Source organism: Trichosurus vulpecula, chromosome 8 (genome assembly GCF_011100635.1).
Source record: "Trichosurus vulpecula isolate mTriVul1 chromosome 8, mTriVul1.pri, whole genome shotgun sequence".
Lineage (NCBI taxonomy): Eukaryota > Metazoa > Chordata > Mammalia > Diprotodontia > Phalangeridae > Trichosurus > Trichosurus vulpecula.
In genome coordinates, this window is record NC_050580.1 from 251,072,290 (window position 1) to 251,089,737 (window position 17,448).

The 17,448-nt window shown below is 36.9% G+C and overlaps 1 protein-coding gene across 3 annotated transcripts in view; it reads left to right on the forward strand.

The window, feature by feature from the left end:
* TDP1 (tyrosyl-DNA phosphodiesterase 1) overlaps window positions 1–17,448 on the forward strand; it is a 184,195-nt gene that overhangs the window by 71,145 nt on the left and 95,602 nt on the right. For all 3 annotated transcript variants that reach the window (XM_036769574.1, XM_036769575.1, XM_036769576.1), the window contains one exon: window positions 940–1,047. In XM_036769574.1, coding sequence (XP_036625469.1) covers window positions 940–1,047 — 108 coding nt within the window. The remainder of the gene's footprint in view (window positions 1–939; window positions 1,048–17,448) is intronic.

Consider the following 17,448-nt stretch of genomic DNA (forward strand, 5'->3'; position numbering starts at 1 on the left):
TGTTTTCTTTTAAGTTTGCCAAACATTAAAAAAAGAATGGTTTATAGAGATATTTTGGAACTATGACTAAGTGGCATATTTGTGGTGTTCTTGAGCTTTTCTCATTCATCAGGTTTTTTTGTTAACATTCCAAATCTTGATCTCGTGCCATGACACCACAGTAGTTTGTCCAGATTTCTTAAATACACATCAGTTTCAAGGTGGACAAAACCTTGGAGATGAGCTAGTCCAATACCGCCATATTTGCAGAGGAGGACACAAAGCCCTGGCAGTTACAAAGGGATTTGCCCAAAGGAACACAGCTAGTTAGTGGCATTAGAGAGAATGCAACCCAGGTACCCTGACTCCCCAATCCAAAGTTCTCTATACTATTTCACATCTTTGGCAAATAAACTTTCACAGGAGGGAATTCTAAATTGGACTACTTCCTAGTGATTGAATCTTTTTTAAAAAATATTTATTTATTTATTTTTATTTTATGACATTCAGTTCCACAAGCTTCTGAGTTTTAAATTTTCTCACCCTCTGTTCCCTCCCCTCCCCAAGATGGTGTGCATTCTGATGTAGGCTCTCCATGTACTGAATGAGTTTTTTCTAAAGTCAGTGGTGCTATTGTCAGGTTCCCTTCTATTTCAAGCATAAGTTAGTTCTGATTGCTTCCTCCATGAAATCTTGTACCTCTAATTATTCAGACCTAGGAGTCAAGTGGAGAGCGGATCCCTAGATCCCTAGTATCCAACAACAATGATCTCTGCAGGATATCTTGTGTAATTATATTTCTCTAGTATTTAGATTTTATTTCTTCTGTTTGTGCTGTTTACATTTTGCCCAGTTTGAGTCTATATTACTCGATTTGCATTGTCATGTGTTTCTGACATTGAGCATAAAGCCAGTTTGGCATTGGTTAATGAAAAACTAATGTATCTTTCCTTTCACCAGCAAATGGTCAGCAGAAACCTCAGGTCGCACCAATGCCATGCCTCACATTAAGACCTATATGAGACTCTCTCCAGACTTTTCAAAGATGGCTTGGTTTCTCGTCACAAGGTAAATGAATAGTCTTCATATTCCCAAGGAAAGGAATGCTTATTTTAAAATATATAGGTAAGTGGGTCAGAAAACTATGGAAAGACCCATAGGGACTGATTTAAAGTGAACAGAACAGAACTAGGAAAATGGTCCATACGATAAACTTGGGAGTATAAATGAAAAGAACAATGAACTAAAGCTGTGTAATTGCGGTGATCCCCTCTTGCTCCCTAAGAAGAGATGAAGAAATGTATTTTCATCCTTTGCTTGCAGAGGTAGGAGAATGTTTTGGTCTTTCTGGGTCACATTGGTCTTCCTTACTTGATTCATTTCTTTGTTACAAAGGAAAGCTCCTTGGGGATGGAATGGGAGTGGTGGTGGTAAGATACATGGTGAAGGCCATTCAGAGTAACTGTGATATAAAAACAAAAGGCATCAATGTAACTATTCTAAAAATTAAGACTCCCCCTTTAAAATGCCTTACCAGTGGTATTTGTCCTAAGATGAAGAAGAAATCAAACTTTTTCCAAGTCAAGGCATATAGAGAGAAAATTCTCCTTTAAATTGGTCAAGCTAGATTGTGTGATAAATTTCCTATGTTATTTTCTTTCTTTTTTAAAAAATTAAGTTTTTATTGATGCATATTTTATCTTAGTCACTTAAAATGTGTTGTTTTTTTCTTTTGCAATTATTGTGCATGTATTTTCTTTTCCTCTGACCTCTTCACACCTCCCAACTGTAAAGGGAAAATTAAAAACCTAGTAACAAGCATTCAGAGTCAAGCAAAATACATCTCGACAATAGCCACATCTCATTCTGTATCCTAGGAGCATCTCCTCTTTGTTAAGAGATGGGTAATAGTCTTCTTCATCATTTCCTGTAGATTCATGGCTGGCCACTGCATTGATCCAAGTTCTTTAGTTTTTCAGAGTTGTTTTACACCATAGGCGTTTCCAGATTCATATCACCACCTCCTACTCATTCTCCCCTCCCTGAACCATTTTTTTTGTTGAAAGAAGGAAAGAAAACCTGTATGACAGTAACCTTCCTCTTCCATTGTTGTAGAGGGCAGAAGATTCCCTCAGTTCTGACAGCAGAGCTGGCTTTGAGTAAGTGAGCTTGAGTTATGAGCTCTGGATATTTAAGTAGCATGAATCTCACATGCTAAAAACCTTAAAAATAGACATTGTTTTGGGATCTTGGGAAAGTCAAGGTTATAGATGCAAGTACCTTTGGTAGATTTGGATGTAACTGAGCCCAGATTGATCTGGAACTACACATTATGTGACAAGTATAGAAAAAGCATTGAATTGACAGGTGAGGACTGAGTTCCAGTTCTAGTTTTGCCATTTTCTACTTTTTTTTAACCTTGGGTACATAGTTTTTGTTTGTTTTCCATTCGGTTTTAAGTTTCTTTTATTTTTAGTTTATGGAATAAAACAAGCATTTCCATAACAGTATAATAAAAAGATGATTGCACATGAAATTGCAAAACTATTATGTACAGCTTGCTATTCCTTTCAAATATATAGTAAAGTTAACATGTAAATGTCTTTTTTTTTCTGTTTTTCCCTTCTACTCACCCTAGAGACAGCTACCATTAGACACAAATAGGTGTATACATATCTATATCTATATATATGTAATATGTAAAATTATTCTATACATACTTCCATTTATCAGTTCTTTCTCTGGATGCAGATAGTGTCTTTCTTCATATATCCTTTATAGTTAATTTAGGTGTTTGTAATAGTCAAGATGACTGGCTCAGAGCCATTCTTAAAACACTTCTACAGTTACTGTATACAATGTTCTTTTGGTTCTGCTCATTTCTCTCTTCATTATTTCAGGCAAATTTTTCCATGTTTTTCTAAAATCATCAAGCTCCTCATTTCTTATAGCACAGTAGTCTTCCATCATGGTTATATATCACAACTTGTTCAGCCATTTCCCAATTGATGGGCATCCCCACAATTTCCAGTTCTTTGCCTCCACAAAGAGAGCTGCTATAAACATTTTAGAACATAGAGCCTTCCTGTGGGTACAGGAAGGAATGACCTCTAAGTTCTCTTTCACAGCTTTAAAATGCCATAATCTTAGGGTTGCTCTGCTCTTATATCTCCTTATTAATATAGAATTGTTTGTGCAAGTGTATAAGAATGAACTTAGTTGACTGAAATTGTCCCTTTCAATGGTGCAGGAACCAAAACATTCCCTTCCAAGGTGGAATGGTACTTTACTCTTTCCCATAGCTGATAGAAACCCTATGAGCCCCTTCGCTCCCCCAAGGAAGAGTGATATGGAAAATAAAAATTCACCCAAGTTAGCTCAGTCCTTTGTTGAGCTCTAATTATCCAAGCTTATCATGTAAGTTCAGGACTTTGTCTGCCAGCAATCTGCCTACACCCTTCTGTACTTCTGCATGCTATCCTTGGTCCTTTGTGTCAGAGACTCAATAGGAGATGTCCTTTGAGTGGGGTATTTGTTATGGAGGTGGCAATGGATTTGTGCTGAAGCTTCGGCAGCCTGTCATCCAGCTTCACATTGTAACCAGCCTGTAGACTGTACCCAGACGACGCGTTATTCATTACAGTCTTGGCCCACCTGTAAACATCATTCTGCTTGTCTCAAATCAGCCACAGAAGCTCAGGCCTAAAGTGATCTTAGGTAGCTATCCTGCCTGCTCCTCTGACTCCTAAAAGTTCTGTGTGCTTTTTGACAAGTCTCTTGACCTCAGTTTTTTTCATCTATAGAATGAAGAATTCAATAAGCATTGAATTATTTTAACAGTAGATTTACCTAATATTATATTGTATGATATCATTTCACATTATATTGTTTATATTTTGTTACATTGTGTATTGTTATGATGAATATGTTCAGTACTGTAACTAATAATTGATACAACTGTTGGTCACTTGTACCTGTGTGTGTACATACTTGTGTATGTGCACATGCATGTGCGCACACCTCCGTAAAACCTTTTTCTGAAGGCTTTGCCATCAGAACATAAGCTCTGGCAGGTGCTAGGAAGTTGGAAAGCCTTCAAGCTTAGGCCTAAAGTTAGCCTGTATCTGGCATTCTAGGACCATCTTAACTAAGCCTAAATAGATTCATAACTGGAAAGAGAACTTCTCGGTTGCTACATCTTATAAAAACTCTTTGCCAAGATGGAGGAAGATTTACGAACTATGCCAGTGGAGAGAAAAGCTACATGGATGCTTAGAGGATATGAAAGATACTGTTAATGGTTGGGATTATAGAGATAAGAAAAATAAATTGTTCCTTTCCTCAAAGAGCTTGCAATTTAATAAGGAAGATACAGATGTATACAGGTAAGCATGTAAGTATGATTTTAAGGTTAATATGGATAGTTAATATGTATATTATATATAATATATAAAGTATTGTAATTGAGGCAAATACAGATAATATGCTGCTATGTCTTAGGTTTCTTTAAGTTCTTTTTCTCCTTCCTCCAACATAGAATAGTGAGAATAGGACTGGATTTGGAGTCAGGATTGTGGTGGTGTTGTCCAGTCATTTTGGTCGTGTCTGACTCTCTGTGACTCCATTTGATATATTCTTGGCAGAGATACTGGAGCAGTTTGCCATTTCCTTCTCCAGGTCATTTTAGGAAACTGAGGCAGACAGGTGTAGTGGCAATTTAGATTTGACGATCTTTCCCACCCATTAATAGGCCATGTGACCTGCTTATATCACAGGAAGCCTAAGTCACATGTGGTGGGAGGAGCTTCCTGAAAGGAAAAGGAAGTTATATCACAGGAAATGCTGAGAGGGAGAGAGAGAGCAGTTATGGCTACTCATGGCTACCCTTGCGATTGTTAGAACTGAACAGGCTGACTTAGCTGTACTGTGAGTTTGTTTTGGGGAAGATCCCAGCAGGAGGTCAGAGATGTTTTGGGATGGCGAGGCTCCAGGCTGTGATATGGTGTTTTAAGTTCCTTGCTGGTATGATAAAGTAGGCTGACTGGCTGTGGGAGCTGAACATTTGGTTATGAGATACGGTTTTCTGGTGTTTGAATAAACGTTATGCTTCTTCTGCCTTCTTTATGGAGACTCATACTTTGCGATACAGAACTACATAGGCATATTCACGATTATTGTTGATATTGTGTCTATTGACTTACTGCTACAACAGGGTTAAGTGACTCACCCAGGGTCACACAGCTAGTAAGTGTCTGAGGTCACATTTGAACTCATGAAGATGAGTCTTCTTGATTCCAAGTCCAGTGCCAGAAACCTGGGCTCAAATCTCAGCTCCCCTGTTTACTATCTTTGTAACTATAAACAAGTCTTAAACCCTTTGGGCTTGAGTTTCTCCAACTTTGCAATGACAGGGTTGGACTAGAGAATCTTCAAAATGCCTTTTCGCTTAGAATCCTTTGATATTTTCATATTCCGTATATTTTGTTGATTATCTAGGGTTACTAATTTATATTTGTGAATTAATGTTAATTGAACTGTTGCTTTCAAGAAAGTAACTCTGATTATCTCAAATTTATACTGTATATATCTTGTTTGTACAAAGCTGTTTGGGTCTCATCTCCTCCATTAGCTTGTGAGCTCCTTGAGAGCCAAGGTGGGCTTTTGCATTTCTGTATGTCCCCTCTCCTTAGCAAGTAGCTGGCAGGTAGTAGGTGTTTAATATGTTGAATCTTGTTGACACCCCCTCTCCCAACTTTAACTCACATTTCTTAAGCCTTTTTTTTAAGACATCTGATTATTCTAGTTTCTCTGTACTTAGAGAGTAGGCTTTAGGATGGAACCTTTGTAATTCTTTCCTATGAGTCCATCCATTCTGTGAAAATTTATTAGGCACTTAATATACTTACTAAATGTTTATTAGGTAGAATTCAGTGTGTTAGGCATGGTATGTTATATAAAGGTAAATAATATTGAGTCCTTCCAAAGAAGTTTTCAAACTAATGGGACTACTAGTCATGTTTTCATATAAATACATTACAAATTATAAGTAGTTAACATGGTGAATAAAGTGCTTGGAAAGCAAGTGATCACTTCCTTTGGAAAGAAGGCAGGCATCAGGGAGGGGGTGAGGAAAGAGGTGCCATTTGACAATGTAGCCTTAAAAGACTTGTAGAATTGGAAGAAACCTTAGAGGTCCTCTATTCCAACCCCACCATTTTACAAATGAAAAGCTGGGACATCAGAAAGTTAAATGACTTATCTAAGGTCACCCAGGCATTTAGTATTTGCATCCACGTCATCTTGATTCCATACCCAACATCCTTTCCACTCATATACCATACTCCAGATTTAGGGGTCATGATGTCAACAGACAGAGATGGGTCGGGAGGAAGAGAGCATTCCAAATATAGGAATTGCAAAGGTACAGAGAAAGAAGAATGCCGAATATACTCAAGGAATATATTCCATTTTATCTGAAATTTATAGTAAATGAGGGGGAACCTTGTGAGATAAGCTAGACAGATAGATGGGAGCCAGATTTGGATGTGCTTTGAATGCCAACTTAAGGATTCATGCTAGGGGACCAACAAAATAAGTGTACCTTGTTCTCTGCAGTAACTCTGTTCCCTGAAATATGCATCTCACTTGAATTGTAAATAAAGCAGTATTTTAAATTTATGAGATTGGATACCTTTTTCTTAATCCCTTTTTGAAACACGTCATAGTATCCTAATTTATCTGTTTGTAAACAGATGGCACGTGTGTGCATATAGTTCAGAGGAAGGAGAATGCTGAATGTGTTCAAGGATTACATTTGAGTTTATTTGGAATTTAGAGTAAGTGGGGAGAACATTGTATAATAAGCAGGACAGGTAGATTGGAGCCAAATTTGGATGTGTGTTGAATGCCAGCTCAAGGCTTTATGCCAGGAGACCAACAAAACAGATGTATCTTGTTCTCTACTGTAAATATGTTCCCTTGTTCTGTAAATATCTCCTCTGAAATTTGCATAGATCTATGTGCATGTATATATGTATATACATCTGGTTTTACAAACATAAATATACATGCATATATACACATGTATTTATATATATTACATATTTATTTCATACCTCAAGGCATGTATAACCCTTTTCTAGATACAGGAAATGCTTTAAGCATGGCCGAAGACAAACTATGTATAGAAATATAGTTTGTATAGTCAGTAAATGTGTGTGTGTGTGTGTGTGTGTGTGTGTGGGTAGATAGTTTGTGTAGTTATATGCTTAGACCATGTCATACCTCCTCAAGGCAAGGATTATAATGAAACTGCTATTTGGAAGAAAATGTAATGGGGAAACATTAGTACTTAAGAATTAAAGCCTAAAACTATGCCCAAAGGGCTATAAAAATGTGCATATCCTTTGACCCAGCAATACAACTACTTGATCTGTATTCCAGAGAGATCAAAGGGAAAAAAACGCCAATATGTACAAAAATATTTGTGGCAGCTTTTTTTGTGACAAAAAACTGGAAATTGAGAAGATACCCATGAATTGGGGAATGGCTGAACAAGGTTGTGCTGTAAGAAGTAACGAGCAGGATGGTTTCAGAAAAAACCTGGAAAGACTTAGATGAAATGATGCAAAGTGAAATGAGCAGAACCAGGAGAACATTATATATGTTAATAGCAATATTGTACAATGATCAACTATGAATGACTTAGCTATTCTGATCAATACAGTGATCCCAAACGATTCTGAAGATCTTATGATGAAAAAAGCTATCTACCTCCAGAGGCAGAAACTGATGGTCTCTAATGCAGAATGAAGCATACCTTTAAAAACTTGATTATTTTGGGGTTTTTGTTCTGTTTTCTTTTGTGCCACAGCTAATATGGAAATGTTTTGCATGACTGGATATGTATGATCTGTATCAAACTGCCTGCCTTCTCAAAGAGGAGGGGGGAGGGGAAGAGAGGAAGGAAGAGAATTTGGATCTCAACATTTTTGAAAATGAGTGTTGAAATTTTTTGTTTACATGTAATTGAAGAAAAAGTAAAAATGAAATATAAAAAAAAGAAACAGCACCTAAATCAGTTAGGTTTTCCTGTAACTCCCTTTACCTTTAATTAATAGAAACTGGGATAATCAAGTTACATAATTGAGTCTCTTATGTAGAGATTTCACAGGGAAAAAAAAGTATGTATTCCCTTGAAAAGTATAGAACAGAACTATCACTAGGCCATTAATTTCTGACTCCTAGTCTGAACTCAGACTATTAGGCAATTCTGTATGACTCAGTAATGTCGTAGTTGGTGTCAGTAGCTACCAATTAAAATAGAATAGACTGAAAATTATGAATTTGGGCAGAGAGCCATGTCCCTAACTTAATAAGAGATACAGTTTCTCTGGAGGTAGTTTTAAAAGGCTTTTAAAAAAAATAACATGTTAGTTACTTAATCTTTATTCCAGTTTTGGATAGAATAATCACCTTGACTTAGAGCAGGAAGGATTTGGGTTGTAGTTAATGCTTCACATTCCTTTCCGCATCTACAGACAAGGAGGGCCTGCCCAGCGTAGGCGTCTTGTCATCTGACTTGCTTTCCTTGAGTGTGAATTCCCCTGCTGCCCCTCTTATCCATCTCTTGCTTTGGGAATAATGATGAAGTCACTCCTACTGGAGAAGATGTGATGGTTGACTGCCTCATGGTTCCAGTCGGGCCTTGTGACTCTTGAGGTCAAAACTCCCTTTCCTGGCCCCAGCATTCCTTATTATCTATTGTATCTTCCTATTAGAATGTAAATTACTTGAGGTCAGGATCATTTTCCCCTTCTGTATTTTGTACCTCCCGGTTCCTGGTATATAGTGGTATTTGTAATGTAGTGGTATTAATAAATATTTGTAATATAGAATAACGACAGATGCTTGTTCATAGTATTGTTGATCTTTTTAAAAACTGTTTTGAAGGGCTGTGATCGTATGATTAGTACAGTAAAATATTTGTACTTAATGTTAGTTCAGAAGGTACCACAGAAAACTAAAGGGGCCATAATATGTGGGATTGGGATCTTGAGAATAAAACATGTTCGTTACATCTCTGTGCAACAGTGGTGTCAAACTCAGCTAGAAATGGGGACCATCGAGTTCCACATCAGAAAAATGTAGGTTACATGCTGCCACCTCCCCTGTGGAGAATAGGATAGGCAGTGAGAGATGAGGGAAAGGACAGTTAAGCACTATCGACTAGCAGAACCTCAAGTCAGGAAAGGCAAATGGGACTTCGTGTCAGTTGTCACAGAGTTTAAAGATCACCAAATTATCAGCCCTCACCTGTCTCCTGTAGTCCTGTCTTACATTTCCAGCTGCCTAGTGAACATCTCTCATTGGATATCCGGTAGACACTTTAAATTCAACATGTCCAAAACAGATCTCATTCCCTTTCCCCCAAACTTCTTTCTAATTTCCCCATTACTGTTGAGGGAAATGACATCTTCTCTTTCACCCAGGTGACATCTTTGATTCTTTACTCTCTTATTCCCTTCCCCTCAATATCCAATTATTTGTTAAGTCCTATCTCTCTACCTTAGCAGCTTCCCTTGTGTGTGCCCCCTTCTCTCTGACACCGCCACCATCCACACACACACATTTGCATGTGGTCTCCCTCGTTAGGCTGTGAGCTCCTTGAGAACTGGGGCTATTTTGGGCCTTTTTAGAATTTTTTATCCCCAGCATTTAGCGTAGTACCTGGGACATTGTAGGTGCTTCATAAATAATTGTCTGCTGACTTGCCAGTCCCCACCCCTTCCTCAGATATACCAGAATAGTCCACCAGATGGAGGGTGATGAGATGTGGTAGGACTGCCACTACTTCAGGCTTCAGGAATTTACATTTTTGTCAGTAACAATCAGCAGCCAAAGAATGGTATTACAAAGAGAAGATGAGAGGCTTTACCTAGAGTTGGGGATGAAGAAGACAGCTGTAGGGTGGAAGGGCAAGGGATAGGGGGTATCATGTGATGATTGTTGAAATGGCTGTCCGTAGGGCTAAGAAGTCTCTGAAGAAGACCCGAGGCAGACTTACGGACTTTAGGGGTCATAGGACTAGTATTCATAATCACGATGGAGACTTATTTCTCCTTAAGCTACAATCACTCTCTTCATCTCAGAACAGCTCTACTTGAGTGTAAAAGCTTTGGAGGAATTAGAGAGGGAATTTTATTTGCTTCTGGTTATGGCCTGGTTGGTTTAGGGTACTAGTCAGCCTAAGTCACTGGTGGGAGGTGGCGGTGGGGAAAGGGGTGGGGCATAAGACTATTAAGTATATATGTAAATCCACCAAACCGTAAACATACAATTCAATCCACATTTCTTGATCACCTACCTTATATAGAACCTTGCAATAGGGGAGAGTCCAAGTTTACTTCATATATGGTTCCTGCCCCCATGAAGCTTGCAGTTCCATGTAACAGATGTAGTATAAAGACATCTATCTTAATATTCTTTTGTGTATAGATATGCATAAATACCTACAGGATCTATGATTTTGTCAATACAGAGAACGCCTATGATAACTTCTCCAGTAGAGGTCACAACTGAGGTCTACAACTTGGTAGGTCTTAGGGAGTTGCTTGAGGACTATACATGTTAAGTGAGTTGCCCAAGATCAGAAGTGAAATTAGAACCTAGGTCTTCTGGATTTTATTTCTATATATTTGCTTGTACATATTTGTGCTATCCCCACCATATAAAACAATCATAGGAGAAGTCATAACATTGGAGTTGGTGTTTGGAGGTCATCTAATATATCCGAGAATAATTCATCTTTACTAAATGTTAAGAGAAAGTTAGATTGCTACTAGACTATAGGAAAGATAGACTTTTACTTGATAGTTAATAATTTGTATTTTTGTATTGTTAGAGAAATTGTGTAATGAACATAAATACACATTTCTAACTCCCTTTAAACTCCTCAGATCTTTTAGCATGAACTCTAACTTTGACAGGCAATCAGCGAGCATTTATTAAGCACTTACTATATCACACACTATGCTAGGCACTGGAGACATACAAATGAAAATGAAAGCCCTACCACTGAAAGATCTTGCATACTTTTGGGAGAGACGTACACATATGAAGACATTTGGAATTATTGAAAAATAAATACAGTTTAGAAACAGAGTGTACTAGTGTTAGGTGAGAGGAGATCCAGAAAGGCTTTACATGGAAGGTGGTATTTGAACTGAATCTTGAAGCACATGAGGGGTTCTGGGAGGAAAAGATGAGAAGGAAGATCATTCCAGGTATGGGAGATGGCCAGTGGAAAGGCAGAGAGATGGGAGTAGGCTAGTGTAGCTAACCCATAGAGAATGGGAAGGGGAGAGTAATGTATTATTAAGCTGGGTAAATTGGATAGTGCCGTGCTATGGAGGACTTCAAAAGACAGAGAGGAATTTATGTTTTATCCTAGAGACAATCAGGACCCACTAGAGTGTTTTTGGATAGATCAGTGATGTGATAAAACTTATTTGTAAGGAAAAATCATTTTGGTAGCTCTGTTAAAAATGAATAAGAGTGGGGAGAGACATGAAGCAGAGAGTACAATGAGGGGACTGTTGTGTTGTATTACAGGGTTGATAGAGCTCTGAACTAAGATGGTGACTAGTTAGTACTGCAGAGATAGATGTTCTAGAGACAAATGAAAAGATTTGGTGACATTGGTTATGTGAAATGAACAGTATGAGTTGCACAGAACACTGAGATTGTGAACTTGGGAGACTAGATAGATGCTGGGGAACAAGGTATTAAGTAGTGTATTTTTGGCAAACCATGTTTTGCCATCATCAACAAATGTTAACAATTCTTGCTGCAATTCATCACTTTCCACATTGCTTTTAGCACAGGGCCTAGCGCATAGTAGGTGCTAAATAAATGCCTGTTGAATGACCTACTGACTAACTTAACCAATGTTGGCAATTTATTAGAATTGTAAAACTGGGCACTGTTGTCTGAGAAGTTCCTTTTCAATTGAATTAAGTTCCAAAAGGATCTATTGAGTACCTGCTATTGGTTGAATGTTTTATTCCTGTAATAGTTATTAATTACCTAGGATATGCAATTTTAGCTAAAAGAGCATTGGGCTTGGAGTTAGAAAAGCTCGGTTGCTATTCCAGCTTAGCCACTGCTAGTGGTTGGGTGACCTTAGACAAGTCATTTAGAGTTAGTATTTCCTCATCTGTAAAATGAGGCTAATGATCCCTTGTACAACCTACTTCATATGGATGACAATCATAGCGCTCTCTAGCTGTCTTTCCTTTTTGTTCCTCATTAAGACAATTTCTGTTGCTCTTCAGAATTCTGTTCTTTGGATCTTCACGTTCCCCTTGGCCGGCCTTCCTCTGTAAAGCATTTAGATCCTACCTGTCTTTTCTTTGAACCTGCCATCCCAAAACCTAGAAGATATTTCGCACTATTATGTCCAGTTTTGTTGAACTGTGGTAGGAGTAATGGCTTGTTGCCAAGGTTCTCATCATTGCAATTTCAGGTTATCATTTCCACCTTGCTGGTTATCATCAGGTCCGGAGTAGGTTCTTCCACTTTGTGAAGGTTGAAGTTATCATTAAGTCAAAAAGGTCTCTGGCTTTGAGAAGTGGAGGCCTTTAGTAGATTTCTGCATAGTGGAAGCTCCGCATCACTTCAGTATCATATCTACCTGCCAGATTTGTGATAATTGCTCCACGTTCTCCAGAATAGTCTAAAGAATACTCTGTCAAGTATGTTTTTGCCCTTGATCCTCTACTCATTGGCTCTCCTGGCTGTAAGTTTTCTTTCTATATAGTGATACTCTGTCACTCCTTTTCTTTATCCTGTTTATTTTGAATAAAGTATATGCTGTATCAGTGCCATAGTCAAGTTGTTAGTTCCATTTCAACAAATGTCAGTGAAACCTATGAGGTCAAATTATTCTTCATATTCAAATCTCTTTTATCCTGTTTGTTGCATTTGTAGATGGACACTTAAGTCTATAGATTTAATTGCTGTCTACTACAAGTTACTAGGCCTGTCTTCTGATTGTGTTCTGACTTACTTTATGCCTGTTAATCTTTCTTTGTGGTCCAATTCTTGACAGCTTTATGAGGGCAATTTTCTCTCTTTTCAGTAGAAAACCGTCTTGAAGAGAATCGCATGACTTCGTACAAATGTTTTTACCCACTACTGTTATGTGTGCTCTAACTTTGATATTTGTTGTTGTCATTCAGTCATGTCTGACTCTTTGTGACCCCTTTTGGTTTTTTCTTTGCAAAGATGCTGGAGTGGTTTGCCATTTCCTTCTCCAGCTCATTTTACAGATGAGGAAACAGAGGCAAACAGGGTTAATTGACTTGCCCCGGGTCACACAGCTAGTAAGTGTCTGAAGCTGGATTTGACCTCAGGTCTTCCTGACTCTAGGCCTGGCACTCTATCCTGCGCCACCCAGGTGCCCTGACATTAATATAGAGTCCATTATTTCTGTGTTAAAGGTCCAGAAATTCAAATCCTTTTTCTCAGGTACCATCCATCTTCTTAGCTTGCTGATCACTTCCCTGATCTAGGTTTCTTTTCTGAACCCCTTACCTTTTGTGGGCAGTAGTGATGAAAACACCACTTGTTGCCTCTAAACAGGTATGTTTTGTGGATTTCCATATGAAAGAGTAGTAGTCATTAGTGGTAGCCTTGGGAGAAGCTGTCATATCTCAGATATACATCCTTCATGGAAAGACAGCAGAAATCTGAGTTGTTTTGTCATTGTCAACAAATAGCTGCATTATTAACTCTTCAGCAGGAAGTAATCAGCCATCACTCTTTGTCTTCTTTTTATGACCATTACTGGGTGACTTGGTGGCACCTGTGGATCTGTGTCATACCACAGGAATCTGTGTTCTTCTGAGATGGTCCAGCTTCTTTCTCTCTCTACAGACAGAACAAAATACCTATTAACTTCAGATGATTAGTGGTCCCTTGTATTCCCTTTCTTTATGTAACATTCATTCACTTTCCATCCTTTCTTTTTTTAAAAAAAAGTTTATTTAGTTTTACTTTTTAACATTCACTTTTATAAGATTTTGAATTTTAAATTCCACCCCCCCCCCCCGCTTCCTCTGCTCCTCCTCAAGATGGCGTGTAATCTGATATAGGCTATATATGTACTGTCATATTAAACATATTTCCACATTAGTCATATTTTAAAGAACTATAACCAAAGAGAAAAACCATGAGAAAGAGAAAAAAAACAAAGGGGAAGAAAAAGAGAGAAAATAATATGCTTAGATCTGATTCAGAATCCATAGTTCTTTCTCTGGATGTGGATAGCATTTTCCATCAGGAATCTTTTGGAACTGTCTTAAATCAATACATTGCTCAGAAGAGCTAAGTATATCAAAGTTGGTCATTGTACAATGTTGTTACTGTATACAGTGTTTTCCTGGTTCTGCTCACATCATTCAGCATCAATTCATGCAAGTTTTTCCAGATTTTTATGAAGTCATCATTTCTTATGGCACAATAATATTCCATGACATTCATATACCACAACTTGTTCAGCCATTCCTTAATTAATGGACATGCCTTCAATGTCCAGTTTTTGGCCACCACAAAATGAGCTGTGATAAATACTTTTGTACATATGGGTCCTTTCCCATTTTGATCATCTCTGGGATACAGACCCGGAAGTGGTATTGCTGGGTCAAAGGGTAGTCACATTTTTATAGCCCTTTGAGCATAGTTTCAAATTGCTCTCCAGAATGGGTGGATCACAACTCCACCAATAATGTAATAGTGTTCCAACTCTCCCACATCTCCAACATTTATCATTTTCCTGTTTTGTCATGTTAGGCAATTTGATAGGTATGATGTGGTACCTCAGAGGTATTTTGATTTGCATTTCTGTAATTAATAGTGATTTACATTTAGAGCATTTTTTCAGATGACCATAGATATCTTTAATTTCTTCCTCTGAAAATTGCCTATTCATATCCTTTGACCATTTATCAATTGGAGAATGACTTGTATTCTTATGAATTTGACTCAGTTCTGTATATATTTTAGAAATGAGGCCTTTATCAGAGACACTGACTATAAACATTGTTTCCTAGCTTTCTGCTTCCCTTCTAATCTTGGTTGCATTGGCTTTGTTTGTGAAAAAACTTTTCATTTTAGTGTAATCAGAACTATCCATTTTGCATTTCATAATGTTCTCTATCTTTTGTTTGGTTATAAATTCTTCCATTATCCTTAGATCTAGCAGGTAAACATTTCTTGCTCTCCTAATTTGTTATAGTATCACCCTTTATGTCTAAATTGTGTACCCATTTTGACTTTATCTTGGTATATGGTTTAAGATGTCGGTCTCTGCCCAGTTTCTACCATCTTATTTTCCAGTTTTCGTCAAATAGTGAGTTCTTATCCCAAAAGCTTGAGTCTTTGGGTTTGTCAAAAAGTAGATTACTATAGTCATATACTGTGTCTTGTGTACCTAATATATTCCACTGATCTACCACTCTATTTGTTAGCCAGTACGAGGTAGTTTTGATGATTTCTGCTTTACAATACAATTTTAGAACTGGTATGGCTAGGCCACCTTCCCTTGTATTTCTTTTCATTAATTCCTTTAATATTCTGGACCTTTTGTTCTTCCAGACAAATTTTGTTATTGTTTCTAGTTCTATAAAATAATTTTTGGTAGTTTGATTGGTATGGCACTAAATAAGTAAATTAATTTAGATAGAATTGTCATTTTTTTAGCTCTGCCTACCCATGAGCAACTGATGTTTTTCCAATTGTTTAGATCTGATTTTATTTGTGTCCATCCTTTCAATGTAAACTAGGATTTGTCACTGCTTCTTAATATGCTTTTTTCTTCTTTGTTTTGTCCTTGAAGCACTTTTTCTGTTATTTACAGTTATATTCATTGTTCTTTATAAACTAGAGAGTAGAGACACCTACCTCTAGCTTTTTCACTTTTTCATTGAATATCTTGCAGTTTGTTATGGAGGTGCAATTTAGGACTTTTAAAACACAAAAATGGCATTTTGCAGGGCAATTTAAAATTTTCCTTGAATTCCCTACTCTTGTTAGCCAAGTATGACCTCTTTTTGCATGATTGATTATATTGTATTGTTAAGTTTTGAAATTTCAACGATGACTTGATTTTCTCCATTTACTGATGTATTCATGATTGTTTCCCAGCTATCTAGGCATTACAGCTTTTAGTATAATTTCCAGTTTGATTTAACACAGATTTATTCAGTACCTATTGTATTCAAGAATCCTTAGATTAGAATCCTTGGATTCTAAGACCTTAGAGAAAAAACAAAGTGGTCTTTATTCCTAATGCAACTACATTTTGATGGGCAACATTACATACATGTCAAATATAATACACTGAAAAAAAGAAAGTACTTCTGAGGACTGTATTACTGTATTCTATTTGCCAATATTTAATTTAGAATTTTTACATTAATGATATTACCAATAGTTTCTTTCTCTGCCTTATCACTACCTGGTTTTGGAACCAGGGTCACATTTACTAGTAGAGTGCTGTCTTTCTGTTTTTTCCTTTTTTTTTTTTTTTGGTTTTTTTTTTTTTTTTTTTGAGAGGGAAAGGCAGGGCAAGATTACATAGCTAGTAAGTGTGTCAAGTGTCTGAAGCTGGAATTGAACTCAGGTCCTTCTGACTCCAGGGCCGATGCTCTACTCACTGCACCACCTAGTTGCCCCTCTTTGTTTTTAAAAGTAGTTTTTTATGTACTATAGACATTATGGATTATTTGATTAAAACTTATTTCTGAATCCTCTTGATTGTAGTACAATCTATGTGAGAGCTCATTAGTGGCTTGTTTAATTTCTCCTACTGAGACTGGTTTCTATATTTTCTCCATTTGCACTTTAGGTATTTTATATTTTTATAAATATCCATCCTTCATATTCCTCATTTTGTTGCCTTGTGCCTGTATACGGCTGTGTATTTGATCATTTTCATTACAACTTCTTTCTTCATTTAGATCTTCCTTTTCTCATTTCTGATTGGGGAAATTTAATTTTCCTCATTACTTTTTGATTAAGTTTCCTAGTAGGGAATTGATTTTATAATTATTTTTAAAAGCTTTGTTTCATTGATTAAATTGTACTCTTATTTTCTATTTCAGTAGTTTCTATTCTGATTTCCTTTAATGAGCCTTAATTTTGTTTTGCACTTGTTATGTTCAGATGTGTCTCTTCTGTTTTCTCTTTTTAATGTACTTGCTAAGCTATATGAATTTAGCACTTTTTATTGTTATCTTGAATATGACTTGTTACTATTTCTAATATTTCTAACATTCTATAATCTAAGCATTATTAAATTTTATTTTTGATCTTCATTTAAGACCATAATAGTTCCTTGTTAACTAGTATTTTGTTGTTTTATAATTAGAAACGTTTTTACAATTTCACTTTTCTGAATTTATAATT